This window comes from Pan troglodytes, chromosome 9 (genome assembly GCF_028858775.2).
Source record: "Pan troglodytes isolate AG18354 chromosome 9, NHGRI_mPanTro3-v2.0_pri, whole genome shotgun sequence".
NCBI classification, from domain to species: domain Eukaryota; kingdom Metazoa; phylum Chordata; class Mammalia; order Primates; family Hominidae; genus Pan; species Pan troglodytes.
In genome coordinates, this window is record NC_072407.2 from 38484627 (window position 1) to 38504188 (window position 19562).

Here is a 19562-nt window from a genome sequence, read left to right on the forward strand (position 1 = left end):
TCAGGAGACTGAGGCAGGAGAATTGCTTGAACCCAGGAGGCAGAGGTTGCAGTGAGCCAAGATTGTGCCACTGCACACCAGCCTGGGCAACAGAGTGAGACTCAATCACGAAAAACAAAAACAAGACCAACCACATTAATGTTTTCTTTCCTGGGTAAAGGGCATCACTCTGATTTGTGATTTGTACTATGGAAGTGTTTTAAGAACTTCTTAGCACTCATTTTTCTGGGAGAAAAGCCACAAGCAAGCTACTTGGGCCATTTCTTTGCCTCTTAGTTCATGGCATTACCAAAGGGCAAAGAGCCAAATTCCACTTTAAACTCTCTGGTAAGCCAAATTGAAGGTCTTAACGTTTTTTTTTTAATCAGTGCTTTTAAAGATGTGAGGGGTTAGTGGAAGTCAACTTAAAAAGTTCTGTATAATTCGTTTTTTTTTTTGTTTTTTGTTTTTTTTTAAGGTGGATTCTCACTCTCCTGCCCAGGCTGGAGTGCAGTGGCATGATCTTGGGCTCACTGCAACCTCCACCTCTGTAATCGCTTGAATCGAGTTCAAGTGACTCCCATGTCTCAGCCCCCGAGTAGCTGGGATTACAGATGCACCCCACCATGTCCAGCTAATTTTTGTATTTTTAGTAGAGACAGAGTTTCACCATGTTGGCCAGGCTGGCCTCGAATTCCTGACCTCAAGTGATCTGCCCGCCTTGGCCTTTCGAAGTACTGGGATTGACAGGTGTGAGCCACTGCACGTGGCCAGCTCTGTATAATTTTGAACCTCTGAAAAATGTAAACAATCACACATTAATATATGGGAAGTTTGCTATGGAAAGTTCTATTGCAGATCCTTTTAACAAAGCAAGTACTTATTCCCTCATTTGACTATTTGATAAGTGAATTTTGCATTATCTATTGCTTTAATTTTTTGTTGTTTTGCTTTGGTATTGTTTGCTCAAAGTGTAATATTTTATTTATTTTTTTGAGACAGCGTCTCACTCTGTCACTCAGACTTGAGTGCAGTGGCACCATCACAGCTTACTGCAGCCTCAACCTTCTGGGCTCAAGCGATCCTCCCGCCTCAGCCTCCCTAGTAGCTGGGACTATAGGTGCACACCCCCACGCCCAGCCAATTTTTGTAATTTTTGTAGAGATGGGGTTTCATCATGTTGGCCAGGCTAGTCTCGAACTCTTAAGCTCAAGCGATTTGCCTGTCTTTCCCTCCCAAAGTTCTGGGATTACAGGTGTGTGCCACGGTGCTGGGCCAAGTGTGGCATTTTAAACAGTCCCTTGTATTTTCTGTCCTTCAATGAATTGTATTATGGAGCTATATGTTTAAGTAAAACTCTTACTTTAAAGAGTGTGGTGAATTGGACAGTGATCCCCCAAAAGATATATCCATGTTCTAATCCCTGGAACCTGTGAGTGTGACTCATTTGGAAAAAGGATCTTTGCAATGTCATAAGTTACAGATCAAGAGGAAACTGGGCGTGGTGGCTCACGCCTGTAATCCCAGCACTTTGGGAGGCCTGGGCAGGCGAATCACCTGAGGTCAGGAGTTTGAAATCAGCCTGGCCAACATGGCGGAACCCCGTCTCCACTAAAAAATACAAAAAATTAGCCAGGCATGGTGGTGTGTGCCTGTAGTCTCAGGTAGGGAGGCTGAGGCAGGACAATCACTTGAATCCGGGAGGCAGAGGTTGCCGTGAGCCAAGATTGCACCACTGCACTCCAGCCTGGGTGATAAGAGCAAAACTTTGTGTCAAAAAAAGAAAAAAAAAAAGATCAAGAGGAAGTTATCCTGATTACTCAGGTGGGGCCTAAATCAAATAATAAGTGTCCTTCTAAGAGACCAAAGGGGAGAAGAAGGAGCAGGTTATGTGGAGACCAAGGCAGAGATTGGAGTTTTGCAGCCACAAGCCACAAAATGCCTGGAGTCACCAGAAGAGGAAGAAGAAGGGAAGGATTCTTTCTTCTTCTTTTTTTTCTTTTTTCTTTTCTTTCTTTCTTTTTCTTTTTTTTGGAAGGATTCTTTCTTAGAGCCCATGGCTTCCTTGATTTCAGACTTGTTGCCTCCAGAAGGGTAAAAGAAGATATTTCTGTTGTTTTAAGCCACCAATTTTGATAATTTGTCACAGGCAGCCCTAGAAAGCTAATGCAAAGAGGATGCTAGTTTAATGGTTTTATAAAATGAAAATTTCTTGAGTAGCAAGAAGAACTAATGTTTTTGTTCTCTGAACTGCTTGGTGCCCAGGGAGTGGGAGGGAAAGCATCCACATCTAGACAGTGTGTTTCTCTGCAGTCCTGCCCACTTCTGCCTGTTTGCCCCACCCCAGTCCCTGCCATGCCCCTGAGATGCTTGGCTCTGCTTTATTGTCACTGCCAAGCTCTTGCCTGAAAACTCCCTATTTCCCTCCTGTTAGCTAATTTCTCTTCTCCTGGACAGTCTTTCCTTTCATCCTGACTGTGGTCCATTAACATGGTACTTACATCTTCAGGTGGCCAGGACGTGGGTCCCACATTCAAAATGTAAAGGCATTCTGGATGTTTTAACAACCACCATCAATAGTGCAAGAACAAAGTTGAATGGCAGCTGACAACCTGCGTGTCCAGAAGGCAGTAGGAAGTGACCAAATCCTCTGTCCAAAGGTGCAACTTCAATTTAGCTCCAGGAAATTAACACCACAAGAGACTGAGAAACTAGTGTTGCCAGATATGATTTTAAAAGAGAAGCTAGAAATCTGGATTTTTAGGTGAATCTTTCGATTTCTAAATTAGGCAATGAAATAACAGTAAGAAATAGAAGAAAACCTCAAGAAAACAGACAATACTGTGTGCACCAAACAAAAATGCATCTGTAGGCTATGTGCGTCAATGAACTCCATTTTGTGATGGGAATCTCTGTCTTATGATATTAAAGGTGGAGGGTAAGATTACTCCATATATTTCTTGCACCTTTTTGGGCTCTTTAAAAATCTCCAGCCTGCCAGGTGTGGTGTGGATTTAGCAAAAGTTCATAGTAATCCAGGTACTTGGGAGGTTGAGAAGGGAGGATCACTTGAGCCCAGGAGTTAGAGGACGGCTTGGGCAACAAGCAAGAACCCATCTCCAAAAATAAAAGATAAATCTCCAACCACAACTGCTAGGAAATGGAAGAATCACCAAAGGTTTTACAGGTTGTCAGTGTTTTGCTGAGGCTACCATGCTGAATTGAATGATACACAGACAGTTGAACATGTTAAATACTTTATTCACATTGTTTACAAACTATATCCACCTGGAAAACACATGAATCTAAAAATAGATTATTTTACAGTAATTCACATTTTTTAAAACAAGTTACTTTGAAGTTCAACTCTAAGTAAGGAGGTCTTCAGCCTGTACAGCGATTCAGTGCCTCACCACTTGATTCCTGCTCTGGTGAAACAGAAGTCCTAGGGGCAGTCCACCTAGCTGTCAGTCACTGATAACTTACATACCAGTGATTGATGAGAAAATGTCAGTGCAGACTTTAACCTATGAACATTTATTGGTGTAAATTCACTGTCACTATTTTTGTCAAGGAAATACGTGTTTTAGCGCTTGAATACACATCAGGTAGAAAGACAAAACAAAAAAGACACACAATTTAATTTGCCATTACAGAGTTGTTAGGACATTTCCGGTTTCATAAATGTTTAACATCTGGACCAGAGATGGAATCAATGAATTTCGATTTTATTGTGTTGACAGCTTGAATCATAGAAACAGCAGTGATTTTGTAATTGATGCCAGTGTCTGTTGACTAACTCTGCATATCAGATGCCAGCCATCAGTTAGAAGGGGGAATAAACTCAGCAACAATTAATAATGTGGTTAATGTTAAGTGTTTAAGTCCAGAAGGATGTCTGTGGAAGTTTTGCTGAGTGGTCAAAAAGATGCTCTGGTTAAGAAACTTTCTGTGAACCTATGTTAAATCCAATTATGTCCCAGCTTGATGGCTTAGCTCTTTCATTAATTAAGGTACTTTTCTGCCCAGGTGCCGTGGCTCACGCTTGTAATCACAGTACTTTGGGAGGCCGAGGTGGGAGGATCACTTGAGCCTAGGAGTTCAAGACCAGCCCTGGGCAACATAGTGAGAACCCGTCTCAAAACAAAAAGGGATACTTTTCTATGGATTTTTGACTTTAATAATTTAAAATCTAAAGTATGTATGTCTTATATCTCACCCTCTCCTACCATAACCTGCAAACTAATCATGCTTTCCCCCACCTTTGGTGAGCTGCCACAGTTATTTGAAAACTTTTGAACCTTTGGGATGGGAGCACTGGATGTGTCTCTAATGGCAGAATTGAATAGTTTTTCTCTGATCAGCATCAATGGCATGGGCTGTTGTCATTCCACAACTCTAGGAAAATAAAGTTTGATCAAGACATCACAAAAGATCATCCCTCATCCCCTTAGGGAGAAGAAAGGATTTCTTAAGAGTTTCTGCTCTCACCCCCCGTAGACAACAACTCTGAATCCAAATGTAAGCTGAGATGTGGAGAAATTTTATCAGCATGTTTGCAGGTTAAAAAAAAAGAGAAGAAAATGAAGCCTTTCGAATGTCTATTGCAATCTGATTGTTTTAAAAGACAGAAATCCATAAAATGAGCTTGATGCCTGGAGCAGATCATAGCTTGTCTTCCTGCCACCCGTGTGCATTTTTTCCAAATTTGTACACTAACCTTCGGTCAACCCGCTCCAAAATTCCTGTTTTATAGTAGTATCTGAAAAAGCAAGCAGAAGAGAAATTCTGGGAGAGCTTGCACCCTAGGAAAACAACAGAACACAAACACTGTCTCCTCATTCCTCTCAGGTGACAAGGCTGGTCTTTGGTTACCCTGGTATTTTCATGCCCTGTTATCAACTTACACTTAAACCTTTCCCAGACATCTTGAAGACTGAACCTCACCATTCTCAGTTCAAAACGTGTTTTTCTTTGTATGTGTGGGCGTGTGAGATGGCCTGGATTCAGAGTGATCCCTGGGGAATACTGCCAAGAATGCTAAGGACAGCGTGTCAATTTACAAACCATAATCCTACCTGTAACTAAGAACCAAAGTTTTGTCTCATGACCTTTCCATTATCAAGTAAAAAACCTGCAAAAACAGTGTAATTTTCTACAGCCAGCCATTTTATATAACTCTTCTTGAAGGCTCATGGTATTTTATGCCATTAACTTACCTCAGGGCTCTGCTCAACTTTTCATACGTCATTCTGTCATTTTTCTTCCTTTGTCCCCACATCTTTGCCAGGGCTTCCGATTTAACCACCCGAAAAATTCCTTGTTCCCTATCTTCCCATTCCAGAATGCCACAGTTTTCTTCAGGAGATAGAAGCAGGTCTCGTACAAATTCCCATAGATGAGAACTTTGGAGGCCTTTTGAAAAGGGGAAAACATTAACTATTTACCATTGTTTTTTAAATTAATTAATTCATTAATTAATTTTTTTGAGACAGAGTCTTGCTCTGTCGCCCAGGCTGGAGAGCAATGGTGCGATCTCAGCTCACTGCAACCTCTGCCTCCCGGGTTCAAGCGATTCTTCTGCCTCAGCCTCCCAAGTAGCTGGGATTATAGGTGCCTACCATCATGCCTGGCTAATTTTTTGTATTTTTAGTAGAGATGGGGTTTCGCCATGTTGACCAGGCTGGCCTTGAATTCCGGACCTCAGGTGTTGTACCCGCCTCAGCTTCCCAAAGTGCTGGGATTACAGGCGTGAGCCACCGTGCCCAACTTGTTTTTTTAATTTTAAGAGAAGAGATGTACAATTTCTCACTAGGTCATGAGAATTGCTGCTTTGTGGAATATTTCCCATTGTTATGACTGATTGCTCTACCTGGAAACTTACTGAGCTGTGACATGTCTGTGTCTCCCATCGAAGCAATTGTGAAACACACATTCAGAGACACCCAATTTACATGACTGGCAACACTGTGACTCACAGATGTTCTATGGAACTACGGTTTAACTTTTATGGAATGAATGAAATGACAGTCAAATGATCTTTTCATTCTTCTTTCTGACAGGCAGCATGGTTGTACTGATTCCACAGCCATAACTGTCTGGGTGGACTGATCCTGCAAATTCGTTTTTCATGAAAGGCTGGTATTTCTCTTATTCTATGATATGGTGGTTAAGACCAGCTCTGGGGTCCCATTATCTGAGTCTGGGTCCTGAATTCACCTCTTCCTACCTTTATAACCATAAACTTTTAGGGTTGCTTCATCTATAAAATGGGATAATAAAGAGTACCTGTCTCCTAGGACAGGTTAGAGGATTTAATGATTTAATACATACCCAGTGGTTAGAATTATGCCCAGCACATAGCAATTGTTTTCTACACACACATTTGTGAAATTACAAGCTTGACACTGCTCTGGGCCGATCTCTTAGTGCTGGGGAAGCTAATAGGATTGCCAATTTCCAGTGTTTTCTTTGTTATCCTCCTCTGAGATGAAGCCACAGTGGACCCAGGATTGGATCTGGCGCCAGATGGTGGAGCCAGAACTTGAACCCAGGGAGTTTTCATTCCAAAGCTAATGTTCACAACTATGATCATGTCTTTCATAGTAGGTGTTCAATAGACATTTAATGGATAATTATTAGCTATGATTTGTTTAGCGTTTGCTATTGTCAGATGCTTAATCTCACCCACTCGTATGAGAAGAAATCAATCTGACTTTGATAATACGTATAAAAGCAATCACTGATTTCTTTACTACCTTCCTTGGGGAGTAACTGGTCCAACTCAAACGTTTAGTTTCAAAGCTTATTAAAGTAGATGACTTTGTCTTAGGAATGGTTTTAAGAAATTAGAAATGAAAACTGGCATCCTGCACTTACTTGTTCTACTATGACTGTGACAGTCTTGACTTTTGATGCCACTTGTTTTCAAGCAGTTGGAATCAGCATCTGAAATAGAATAATTTATAGCAGTGGAAAGGGATATAGAGGCCACATTCAGACCTCAAGTCATACCCAAACGAGCAAATACTAATTGAATGCCTCTGTAGTAGAAGACACCACATTAGGCACTTTGGGGGTGATTACTAGGTGGCAGGTGTCAAGATGCTTTAAGATGTGCCTTTGAGGAGCACTTGTATTCAATCTCACCCCACCCTGATGAGAATAAATAAATCTGGTTTTGATCGAGGCCCATGCAGGGCCTTCCTAGGAGGCCATGGTAAGGACTTGGGACTTTATATCAAAGTGTAGAGCAAAGATCCTCAATTTAAGAAGATCTCTCTTGCTCCTGTGTGGAGAACAGACTGGAAGAGACACAAGTAGAAGCAAAGAGACTAGAGCTTATGAAGGGTAGAAAGCAAGACGTTAACTCCGTGCTGATTTAAATAATAACTCAGGCTGTGAGTCACAACCTGAGACACCTGGACAAGCATTGTCCCAGAGTAGTATATGAGTTTTTAAAATGGTGGCACCAGATCTGCCCCTCCAGCTCACACTCAGTCTCCACCGCTTCTCTTAGCCCCCTGCTTGCTTGGCCCCAGCCACCCTGGCTTCAGGCTCTCCGGAAACGTGCAGGCACATTCCACATCAGGGGCTTCGCAGTTGCTCTTCCACTTGTCCAGCACGTTGTTCCCTTGGATACTTGTGGTGCACACCCTCATCTCAATCCTGTTTCAAAATCACCTTCCAGTGAGGTCTCCTCTGACCACTCAAGTTGGGTCTGCACATCCTCCCCACTGCTCCGCATTTTACATAGAATATTCGAGCATATTCTATGGTGTATTTATTCATGAAGTTCACTGTCTGTCTGTGCACACGAGGGGGCAGGGATTTGTGTTTCCCAACATAACCCTGCAGCACCTAGCACACTGCTGGGCATATAGTAGGTGCTCAGTATCATCGCGCAGCCACTGTGCTATGCTATAGTAACTGTACTGCACCACACTATACTAACTATACTGTTCTATACCACTCCATACTGTACTATGCTAACTATACTGTACTATACCACACCATACTGTACTATACTAACTATACTGTACTATACCACACCATACTGTACTATATTAACTATATTGTACTATATACCATACCATACTGTACTATGCTAACTATATTGTACTATACCACACCATACTGTACTATACTATACTAACTATCCTGTGTGGTACATACTATGCTGTACTAACTATACTCTACTGTAGCATACTATACCAACTATACTGTACTGTACCATGCTATATTAACTATGCTATACTGTACTATACTATACTACACCAACTACATTATACTGCACTATACCATACTAACAATACTGACTGTACTGTAGTATACCATGACAACTATACTATACTATATCATACTGCACTGTTCTGTACTGCACTATACTAACTATTCTATTACTGTACTGTACTGTACTAACACCATACTACAGTGTACTATACTATACTACACTAACTGTACTGTACTGTACCAACTATACTATATTACATTACACTATAGTATACTATATTTACTGTACCACACTATACTGTACTATACTATATTAACTGTATTGTACTGTACTAACTATACTATATAGTATTATACTGTAGTATACTATACTAACTATACTGTACTGTGCTATACTATACTGTACTGTATTATACTAACTATACTGCACTGTACCAACTACACTATATTGTATTATACTGTAGCATACTATACTAATCATACCACACTGTACTGTAATAACTGTACTATACTATACTAACCATACTGTACCATATTATATTCTACTGTACATACTGTGCTATATGAACTAGACTGTACTAACTATACTATACTCTACTGTACTATACTATACTAACTATACTGCACTATACTATACTAACTATACTGCACTGTACTGTAGTATACTAACTATACTGTACTGTGCTACACTATACTAACTATACTATACTATACTATACTATACTATACTGTACAACTATCCCTGCTGCATCGTCTAGTATGTACACTGTCATTGCTGAATGAAGGAAGGGCAGGAATGACATCCTGTGCCCCACACTGCTGCTTAGGGTGACCTCTCTCAGTGCCGCTGGGTCATGTCACCTCGCCAGCTGAACATCCTGCAGTGGTTCCCCATTTCTTCCAGGATGAAGGCTGCACATTAGATAGGCCTTTCACAGACTGACCCCCACCCAGATCTCCAGTCTTATCTCTTTCTGCTTCCCAACGTTTTCCCTTCCCTTAGGTCAAATGGTTCCATTGAGGCAAGGCTTTCTTCTGCCTCAGGACCTTTGCACAGACTCCCCACTCTCCACTTCTACCCAGCGGACCTCTCACAAGACCTCTTCAGGAAGCCTTCTCTGAACTGACCCTCTGGGTTAGACCCCTTATGAGCCCCATAGAGAGCACCTGTGAGTTCCTTGGTATCACAACACTGGGCCTACCTTACTGGAAAGATCCATCTCTTTTTCTCCTCCACTATCAGCTGATATTTATGGAGCACTTACTAAATGCCAAGTGCTTGTTAAGGGCTTCACATAGAGTATCTCATTTCATCCTTATAACAACCCTGGGTGATACTATTATGATTTTCATTTTATTGAGGAGGAATTGGAAGTCCAGAGAGCTTAAGAATTTTTTCCAGATGGTGGAACCAGAGAGTTCTCATTGCAAAGCTAATGTTCATAACTACTACTTTATCATGTCTTTCACAGCGGGTGTTCAATAGACATTTAATGAACCATTATTAGCTAAGATTTGTTGAGCATTTGCTATTGTCAGATGCTCACTCAACCTTCCCCACTCTTATGAGATATGTCTATTACTACCCCCAGATCGATCTGTTGTTTTGATTTAATCTTTTAGGAGAAGAGAAAACAAATGGAGTCATAAACAAAGGTGAATTATTAAGCGTGAATAGACAACAAGCTTTCACTGAAATGCCAAAATGGCAAGAAGTGGGAGGAAAAACATTGTCCTTTTGATTTTAATGATTTCTCCCATGTTTTGGATGAAGGGGATCTGGCTTGGTAGGAGGAACACAGTACAGATCAGCATGAGAGGGGTTTATGAGGCTGATGGGAATTTCTTCGGTGGGTCTTTTTGAGATAACCCTGTTCTGTCTGTTCCTAGTTCTGCAGTGATGGCTTTGAAGGTACTCATTGGTTGACTAGTCAAGGCCTCACTTGGCTGGTGGTGGCAGGGGCAGGGGGCCAAAGTCATTACTGCAATGTTAATACTGAGGCAGGTTCCCAAATCAACCTCCACCAGCGCTGGGTGGTGGATCTGTAGCACCACCGTGAACCCACTATATTTCTCTGTAAATGCCAGTTGTGTTTCAGGGTGCAGCTCACCCTGGCTCACAACTTTTGTCATCTTGACTATGTCCCTGCAGCTGGTGGGGGATGCGAGGAGACATGGCCCAAGCTCTCTGCAGTCTGTGGGATTTGGAGAGGCTTGGTTGGCCTTGAGCCTGGACACTTTTAAAATGTGGCCAAAGGATGTATCCTCAATTGTTTATTGCAAGCACTCCAGAAGGTGGGGTGGGGGCCTGAGTTGCAGGGTTTCCAAAACAAGTTTATCGTATCCCCATGACACTAGCAGTCCAGCCATGGAGCCCACACCCCATGCCAGGCTGGTGCAGAGAAGCTCTGAGGCTCAGGAGCAGGGAGGTGCCTGGCAGTGAACCCAGGACTGTAGGCTTGGTTCCTGGGCCCAGAACACCCTCTACTGGCATTTCTGCAGTGGAGGTGGGTGAGGAGTGGGACAGGTGGAGAGAAGAGACCAAGCAGAAAGGGAATGGGTTGCTTCACTTTGGCCAGCTCTGACAGTTTTGTAGCTTGTGTGTCTGGGCACCTTCAGTGGGCACTAAGTTGAAAATCATCCTGTTGTTTGAATTATTGTCAAGCTGGGCCCAGAACTTGAGGAGTTTCCGGGCCTTGGATCTCAACTTAGTGGGCAGCAGAGTGAATAGAAGGGCCTGGGAACATGTGTGCCTATGTGCATATGTGTGTGTGTGCGTGCATGTGTGAGTGTGCATAGCACACAATGTAAAAAGCACAGGCTTTGAGGAAATGTGTTGGAATCTCAGCCCTGCACTTACTGGCAAGTTATTACACCTCCAGTTTTCTCAGATGCAAATGGACATAATAACACTCCCTAATGGAGCTAGAACAAGGATTAAATGTGATAATGTAAGCAGAACACTTGGCACAGTGTTATGCTTAGCACATAGTAAGTGCTTAATAAATGGTAAAGACAGCTATATTCATTTTCGTTGAAGACCCAGTGGGAACATTGCTGAAAGCCCCAGGATGCCACTTTCCTTATTGGCCAGGTCTTGGTCTTTGGATGGGAAATCAGCACTGAAAGGCAGCCTCTCATTTTTGGGTCAGGGAATATCTGAGATCAGGAAACATCACCTGAGCCATAGGCACCATGATCAAGTGTCCTGGACTTTCTGGAATGGGCTCATTGTATAAACTACCAACGTGTTGTCTTCATACCTCCCCTTGTGCCCATCAAACTATCCATTAGGTTTCTGTTTGGGGAAAGCATGATCATCAGGGTTGGGGGAGAACCAGAGATGGTCCTCAGGGGTCTCGGGGGAAGGCCATGAAGTCCTGGCCAAGGCATTGAGGCTGGAATAAGGCAAAGCCTCTGGGGCTGGCTCTCAGGTGGACTTAAACTTCTTAACCCCGAGTTCAGTCTAGTTCTAGGCTCCCAAATGGAGCAGACAGGGAAGAGCCCATGGCACCAACCATCAGCAGAGGGCTTGTCTCCATGAGATCATGCTCCAGAGATGCTAGCCCAGAGCCCTTGCCCCACCACTTCTATTTCTAGAAACTTCTCCCCACCTCTTCCCCATCGCTGGGTCCGGGCCACCATCATCATCACTCCTCTGGGCAGGAGCATCCTGGCTAGACTGCTTTCTGACCCAGACAATAGCAGCACAAGAGCTGTTAAAATGTAAGTGTGATCTGATCACTTTCATGCTTATGACCTTTCAGTGGCTTCCCAGCTTGCTCAGAATGAAATCCTAACTCTGCTGCCCACAAAGTGGTGAGTGATCTGGCCCTATCCTGCTCTCGGCCTCAGCTCACACCCCTCCTTCTGCTGATGCTGCTGAGACTACTGATGCCGTGAGTGTTATACAAGTTATTATGCCTCCACTATCACAGAATTGAACCGCTCAGTAGAATCTGAGTGGTTCAAGATGGCAGCCACCTGTGGCTATTGAGCACTTGAAATTTGGCTATGCAACTGAGGAGCTGAATTTTAATATAACTTAAGTAATTAAACTGGCCCCGTGTGGCTAGTGGCTACTGTACTGGCCAAGCTAATGCTAGACTCACTGGCCTTCTTTGGTTCTTTCTCTAAGACACCAAGATTGTTCCTGCCTCGTGACCTCCGCACTGGCCATTCGCTGCTTGGAACCTTTTCTTCTCTCTCTTTTCCTGGGTAACTTCTTCTCATGCTTTAATTCAACTATCTCTTCCTCCAAATAGCTGTCCCTGGACCCAGTTTAAATGCAATCTTTCCCCATTACACACAAAGCATGCTGATCTTTCCCTTTATAATATCATCGTGATGAGCAGTTATGTATTTATCATTTGGGTTATTTAATATCTCTACCCCGACCTTGCCTCAATGAGAGCAAGACTCAAATAGTGCTCATCACCACAGCTACAGTGCCTAGCTCTGGGCCTGGCATATAGTAAGTGTCCAATAAATGTTTGTTCAAAGAATGAAGGAAACAGGAGAGAAATAAATGGGTAAGGGGAGCAAAGGCATGAAGGGCTTTAGATTTAGACACACCTGGGTCATCTGTTGCCTTCTAAGCATGTCACCTTTAACCTCTAAGCTTCAGTTTCTACCCCTATGAAAAGGCTATAGCACTAGGACTTGTCTCATATTGGGAAGATTACCTGACACAATGCCTATAAAGATATTAGCACAGGGCCTGGTTCACAGGAAGCACTCAATAAATGCTAGCTGTCATCTTCATCCTTATCCTCATCATCATAATCATCAGCACATTGAATCTAACTGTGGCTAGTTATATATTCAGGTTACACCTACTTCAAAAGAACTTACTGGACACACCTTCTCTTTCTATTGTATTAGCTTCCTTTTGTCGTGTGGAAGGCAGGCTGGTAAGTGATTCCTATTTGTAGGTGAAGACACTGACCCCTGGAGAAAGGGTTGGTCAGGTCTAGGTCACTACTACTTAGAGAGTAAAGCAAATGCCTGCCTGTGGCTCAAGCCTTTGGCCACAGTAATGTCTCCCGGGCTTCATAGGCTCATTTCTTCCAGGGGCTTTGCCTGGGTTAGGTGTGGTGGTAAAAGCTGGGATTTACATCCCCCAGGCTGCTGCAGATGGATCACAAGGGATTCTACCAGCACCAGGAAACAGTGTGTGAGCTTTGTTCACAGGTGGGTGAGATGCTACACCCAGGGGCCCCGAGTGATGAAACCTGGCAGAATGCAGAGCTGCTCGTGTGAGGGCAGCTGCGGTCTGCGGAGCAGGGTGCACCTGCTTAAGCCTGTAGCGTGTGGTCCACGAACTGGCTATTCCTGTGCTAAAGCACCAAAAACAAAACGAAAAACGAAATTCCAAAAACTTTTGTTAACTAGGATCCAAGTAACGTGAGTCCTCAGTTGATTGTTTGGGACTGTAAGGAGGAAAAAATCATAACCCATAAGAACAGTCCCTCTGTGTCTGCCCCTCCAGCTTGCAGCCCTCAGAGGCCTTGGAAATCACCACGTGCTCTGCTCCCTCTCTGCCGATGACTGAGCTGAAGCCCATGGGGGAATGGGGTTTGCCCAGGACCACATTTCCTCCTGGCCTCTGGGCCAGGGACTCAGTAACTAATAGTAATCATCATTGTCATCTTTGAAAAATGAAAGCACCAAAGATCCCTTTCCCGAGCCTTCTTCATCTGCCCAAGTGAAACAGGGAAGGTTAATCATCAGCATCAACAAGGTTATTTGAGATCCTCCATCGTCTTCTAATTATAAACTCTACCTGCTTAGTGAGCTCAGAGTCTTCTTAAGCATTATGAACCACAAGGCTTCTAATAGTATTATTAGTGTATGACAAATGGATACTGGTTTGGGAGCATCTACACTGGTGGCGCATGCTGGGCTCTTTGTGTGCATCGTTTCTCAAACTTACCACGACCCACAAGGGTCACACTATTTTACAGATAGGGGAATGGAGTCTCAGACGATAAGCAATCCATAGACCCAAGCTATGGTCCTACAGACCCACACCCACGCTCTTTCTGTCACACTCTTGCCACCACGCTTTTCCCCACTGCTTTCTCCAGGTCTGGGATTGTTTTGGTTCATCAGCTTTTCAGTATGATCCTAAAAGAATGGTCAAGCCCATGTGCCAATGACAACCTTGACAGAGCCTTGGGTGGCTTGCGCTTGGTTACTTACAGTCTTTGATGGTGGCCTTGCTTTCTTCAGCGTCATTAAAAAAGGAGTAACCTGGGAAAGAAAAAGAAATCCAGAAACCATACCATGCAATCCTGGTTTCCACTGGCCAGGCCAGGAGAGGGGGTGTTGGAGGGAAGTGGAATGACTGTCCCTCTTGACGTTGGTTACAATTTAGAGGGAACCTTGGAGACCATCTGGTCTTAGAGTGTCACCCTGAAGCCATCCCCGAGAGGTGATAATTTCCTCATTTTTAAAGGTCATTTGGAGGGAGCACCCAGAACCAGGCTTCCCAGCAGCCTCTGCAGATCTTCTGAGCAGGCACTGGGGAGTAAGCTCTGGTCTGGGGTCCAGGGCTGGGCTCTGAGCTGGGCTGGGCTACTGATCCCTGTGCAGCCTTGCTCACTCAGTCTCTGGGCTTGTTGGTTTTTCTCATTGACATCACGAGATAAAATACCCACTAAGCTCCCCTGTGGCTAAGAGTCTATAGTCTCTGACATGGCCTCTAATCCCTTGGGGATTGGAATGCCTGTTATGTGCTGGTCAGTGGGGAGAACGGGCATAAGAGGTTGCAAGAAGTGCAAAGCTCTATGTGAATGCCGAGTTTAATGAGGATGTGGAAGATGATGTCAGGACCTTGGTTCTCTCCTCTGTAGAATGGGGTGGGATGGGGTTGAATGAGGAGTTTGAGATTGTGTTTTCACACGGCAGTTTAGGCTGAAGGATACCCATGTCCTAGCTTGGTCCAACACGAGGACTAATTTCTACTTGCTAAGCAGACTGGAGCAGGGCACAGTTGTGATTTTTTATTCTTGGTGTCATGTTCTCATTGGTTTTGGTCAGCCAGGCGCCTCAGTTGACTCTGTCCAAAGGGCCGACTGAGAACAGGATGGGAGATTGAAGAGGGGCTCATTCCCCTCCTAGGCTGTGGAAGCCAACCTCTGACCTTGCTTCCCAGCAACCAGTGTCCCCAGGTTGCTGGGCCCTTAAATCCTACTGCAATACCTATGGAGCTGGATGGTGCCGAGGCCTTACAACCCCCTTCCAGCTCCTCTCCTCCATAAAACTGCCTTATTCTGTGTCCTGTTCTGCCAGAGTCAAAACCTATGGGGTAGTATAAGGCATACATGAGGTAATAACCCCCAGTTAACTGTAGAATTTATGATCTAAATGGAGACACTTTTGAGGATGAAAGGTAGTGCTATGGTAATAATAATTACTCCAGGATCACAGGCAGAAACGATGTTTCCTGGGCAAATGGGAGACAGTGTGAACTTTGATCACAATATATATATCTCCACAATCTACAATCCACATATCTGACTGAGAAACATTAAAAGAGGAATTTCAGAATGGAGTAGATTGGTGGAGTAGATAGTTTTACTGCTCAATATGGAACACTCCTGGCCTAGAGAGTGCTTGAAATCCCACCATTAAAGGTGGCATTGTGATTGCAGGAATTCCTTACAATAAGAAGAGGTAATGTATGACCTATTAAAAAGCAGTTGGCTTTTTTAGGTTTAGCCTATTAGTTTTGCACAGGGCCCTGGGGTAATAAAACCAGGGACAGGTTTTTTTTTGTTTTTTTTTTTCAGGATTTTGCTCTTTTTGCCCAGGCTGGAGTGCAATGGTGCAATCTCGGCTCACTTGCAACCTCCACCTCCTGGGTTCAAGTGATTCTCATGCCTCAGCCTCCTGAGTAACTGGGATTATAGGCATGCACCACCATGCCTGTCTAATTTTGTATTTTTAGTAGAGACGGGGTTTCACCATGTTGGCCAGGCTTGTCTCGAATTCCTGACCTTAGATGATCTGCCTGCCTCAGCCTCCCAAAGTATTGGGATTACAGGCCTGAGCAACTGTGCCTGGCCAACAGGTTTTTTGTTGTTGTTGTTGTTTGATGCAACCATTGCCAGGGAAGAGAGGTGCTTGTGGTGGGAGATGCCAGCACAGGGGCTGCACAAGAGCATGGAGACAAATGAGGTTGACTTGACATTTGGCCAAGCTGGCATTGCCAAGCTGCATCTTTTTCCAGAATAAAATACACCCCTCTCTGTGGCCCTAGGATTTTTGTGCAAGCCTGTTCCCTTGGGAGGATCCTAAATGGAGTCCCAAGCTCCTTCTTCTGGAGCCACTGTGACTTGGTCAAACTTGTCCTCTTTCAGGGAGTGCCCACTCTGAGCACAGGACACAGATCCCAGCTCTTGGCAGGTCATTGTCACTGGAGTTTTGGCTCCCAGGGCCCAAGCCATGTAGTGCCCAAGGGCCACCATTCTTAGCTTTTCTGCCCTCAAGTGCTCATGATGGATGAGGATCAAGAGGAGGCCAAAGAATCACAGAGCAGGAGGGTCCTCTGTGGTTTTTCTGTGCAAACAAGCGTCGCTGTCATATCCTCCTCTTCAAGCAGGGGGCTATTAGACTACTTGATTATCTCCAGTGGTGGGGATCGTCCTATCTCCTGTATCTTCTGAATTACCTTTTCAAAAGAAGGTACTAACCTTTAAAAAGATCCTTCTTAAAATTGAGCTGAGATAGGCTTCCTTTAACATCCTATAATACGCCTCTAGATTATATTAATGATGATGGAAACACAGCTGCCATTTACTGCATTTCCATCTTCATATGCTGTTCTAGGTAATATTTCCCTGAATCCTCTCAAAAAGCCCATGGAGGTGTCATTATCCCATTGGACAGATGAGGCAGTGGGGATTCAGACAGGTTAAGCCACTCGCCAGAGGTTCCATAGCTCGGAGTATTGGAGCCAGGGTTGGAACACAGATCTTTCGGATCTCCAAGCCCTTGCTTTGTACTGACTTTCTGTGAATCAGCCCTGTTTGCTGTGTGACCTTGAGGAAGTCACTTAATGTCTCAGGATATCAGTTCCTTTATCTATGTGTGACTTTGAGACATTAGAGCTCGATGTTCTCAAAGAACCTTTCTGGATTGAAAAAATGTTCATCGACATTCTGCATGCAAAAGGCCTGTTGAAGAGTTAAATAATGCTATTGGCGCCACCTTCTGGCCACTTGATCCTTGACCATTAGGAATGTGATGAAATGATAATTAGTTGGACTCCTGTAGAAAAGGGAAGGTAGTCTATTTAATTTTATTCCTCTTCTGCTTAATGAGAGATGAAGCACAAACCTCTTTTTTGTCCATCCTGTGTGGTTTCAAATCATTATGAATATACTGTATTATTATCAGCCTGGTGCCTGGGCAGTCCCTGAACGTGGTGTCCGTTTTTCTTTCTCTTTTTTTTAAATGCACTCAATTTGCATTTTTGTAACTTGCTTCCTTTTCCCTAAAATCCCCAATTCTGGCATACTAGCTTCCAGTTATTGAAGGTTTGGGTTAACGAGAACTCCAGTTAGTAAAATTTTGCTGTGCAAGTCACACGATGGGAAAGGACTTCTCAAAGTTGTTTGGTCCTAATCCTGGTCCCTCCCCTGGAGGTCTGGCCCTCTGAACACTGACCTTGTGTGCGGATGTTCTGGAGGATGAAGTACAGGTACTCGCCGCAGAGGCCAGCTGCCTCGACGAACTCCTCCTGTGTCATGCTGCACAGCTGCAGGCCACTGATGTTGAAGTGGCAGAAGGAGATGCAATTGGTGTCCAACTTGTACTGGTCGCAGCAGAACTGGAGCCACTCCCACACATGGCGCTTAGTCCAGTATTCAGGGTGGACTGATGTCCAGTATGAGTCACAGGCTGCACCAAAGGAGAAAGAAGTGAGGGACAACAGTCCCAAGACAGCCTTCGAGAGGGCCCCTGAAGGAGGCATCAGTTAAGTAACATCCTCATTCCTCAGCCAATAAGTTGAAAGGGCCTCCAGCCCTGGGTGTTCTGCAGAGCCCAGGTCACCTTCTATTCTGCAGAGAAAACCAGAGGGACTGGATCCTACAGATGAACTTTGGCATCATAGAAGGAATGACAGGGGCAAGAAAGAACCAGACTTGGTGCTGATGCTCAAAAAAAGGCATTTAGTGGAGAAACAAAGAAAACAGCCCTTCAGTTATTTGATTCCAGATAACATGATATCAAAAGCACAAACTCAGCTGTTTGACAAGCTGGGTTGAAATTCTGATTCTACCACTTTCCGCTTGGCAAGGTCTGTGGACATTGAAGTCTCAGTTTCCTCATCTGTAAAATGGGGATAATATGCTCAATGCCCAGGACTATTATGGAGTTTGGGGTTAATGTATGTAGAATGGCACACAGAAACTTACCAACCAATTCAGTAGTTACTAAATGCCTACCGTGTGTCCGAAACCACTTGAGGCTGGTTTGATTCCCTATGCTTTAAAGGGCAGCTGCCCAATGCTGGCTATTTGTTTCTGCACAGTTACTGGCCATCTTGTGCCAAGAACCTTGGGTTATTAGACATTGCCCAGAGTCTGACAGTCCTTGCGTCACCATAGTAGGCACCTCCAGAGGAAGGTGGTCATGGGAGAGTTGGTTGTATTGTTGTTCTTGTGTTTTTGGTGGTGTTCGGAGTAATTTCTATCCTGAGATCAGAGCCTCTCACTCCTTTAGAGGAGTCGTGTACCTGCCTAGACAGTTGTGAGTGCCGTCTGTCTGGGAGGCTGGCATGTGGCTCTGCCTGGCCCAGGGGCAGAGATTTGGTGTTCAACAGTTCTGTCCTTCTGTTTTTAGGAGAAATGGAAAGTGGGGTGGACATAAGGTATGGAAGAGGTGCGGTATTAGATACTTGGTCAGGCTCTTTGACATAAACAATTATTGTATCTGCCATGGAAAACATTCATTCATTTATTCATTTCATTCAATAAATAAAAGCTTTAGTTTCCTTACTGGTAAAATTGGAATAATTACAGCACCTGTATCATAGTGTTGTTCTGCAGATTAAATGACTTAATATACATAAAAGTACCTGGAACAGAGCCTGGAGGATTTAAATGTTATTACAAACATTATTATTGAATATCTACTATGTGTGCAGCCACACGTTGTATGTTAAGGATTCATGGTGGACAGGTTTGGTCCCCCGTCCCCCAGGAGATCACAGAAGAGGAACTTGAAAGTCATGAAGGACTTTCCCAAGAACCCACGCCAGCGTGTGGCAGAGCTGGATTTGAACCCTAGCCTGAACTCGAAAGCCATTGCTCTCCCCACACCACCATACCGGGTCAACA

General features: G+C 44.0%; 1 protein-coding gene across 2 annotated transcripts in view; it reads right to left on the reverse strand.

Moving 5' to 3' along the window:
* Positions 1-3219: 3219 nt before the first annotated feature.
* The window catches only part of ELF5 (E74 like ETS transcription factor 5), a 35189-nt gene continuing 18846 nt past the window's right edge, over positions 3220-19562 (reverse strand). For both annotated transcript variants that reach the window (XM_063783977.1, XM_003312977.2), the window contains exons 3-7: positions 17887-18120; positions 14416-14466; positions 6859-6927; positions 5199-5394; positions 3220-4741 (exon numbers count right to left, since the gene is read on the reverse strand). In XM_063783977.1, coding sequence (XP_063640047.1) covers positions 4645-4741; positions 5199-5394; positions 6859-6927; positions 14416-14466; positions 17887-18120 — 647 coding nt within the window. In that variant the 3' untranslated portion in view covers positions 3220-4644. The remainder of the gene's footprint in view (positions 4742-5198; positions 5395-6858; positions 6928-14415; positions 14467-17886; positions 18121-19562) is intronic.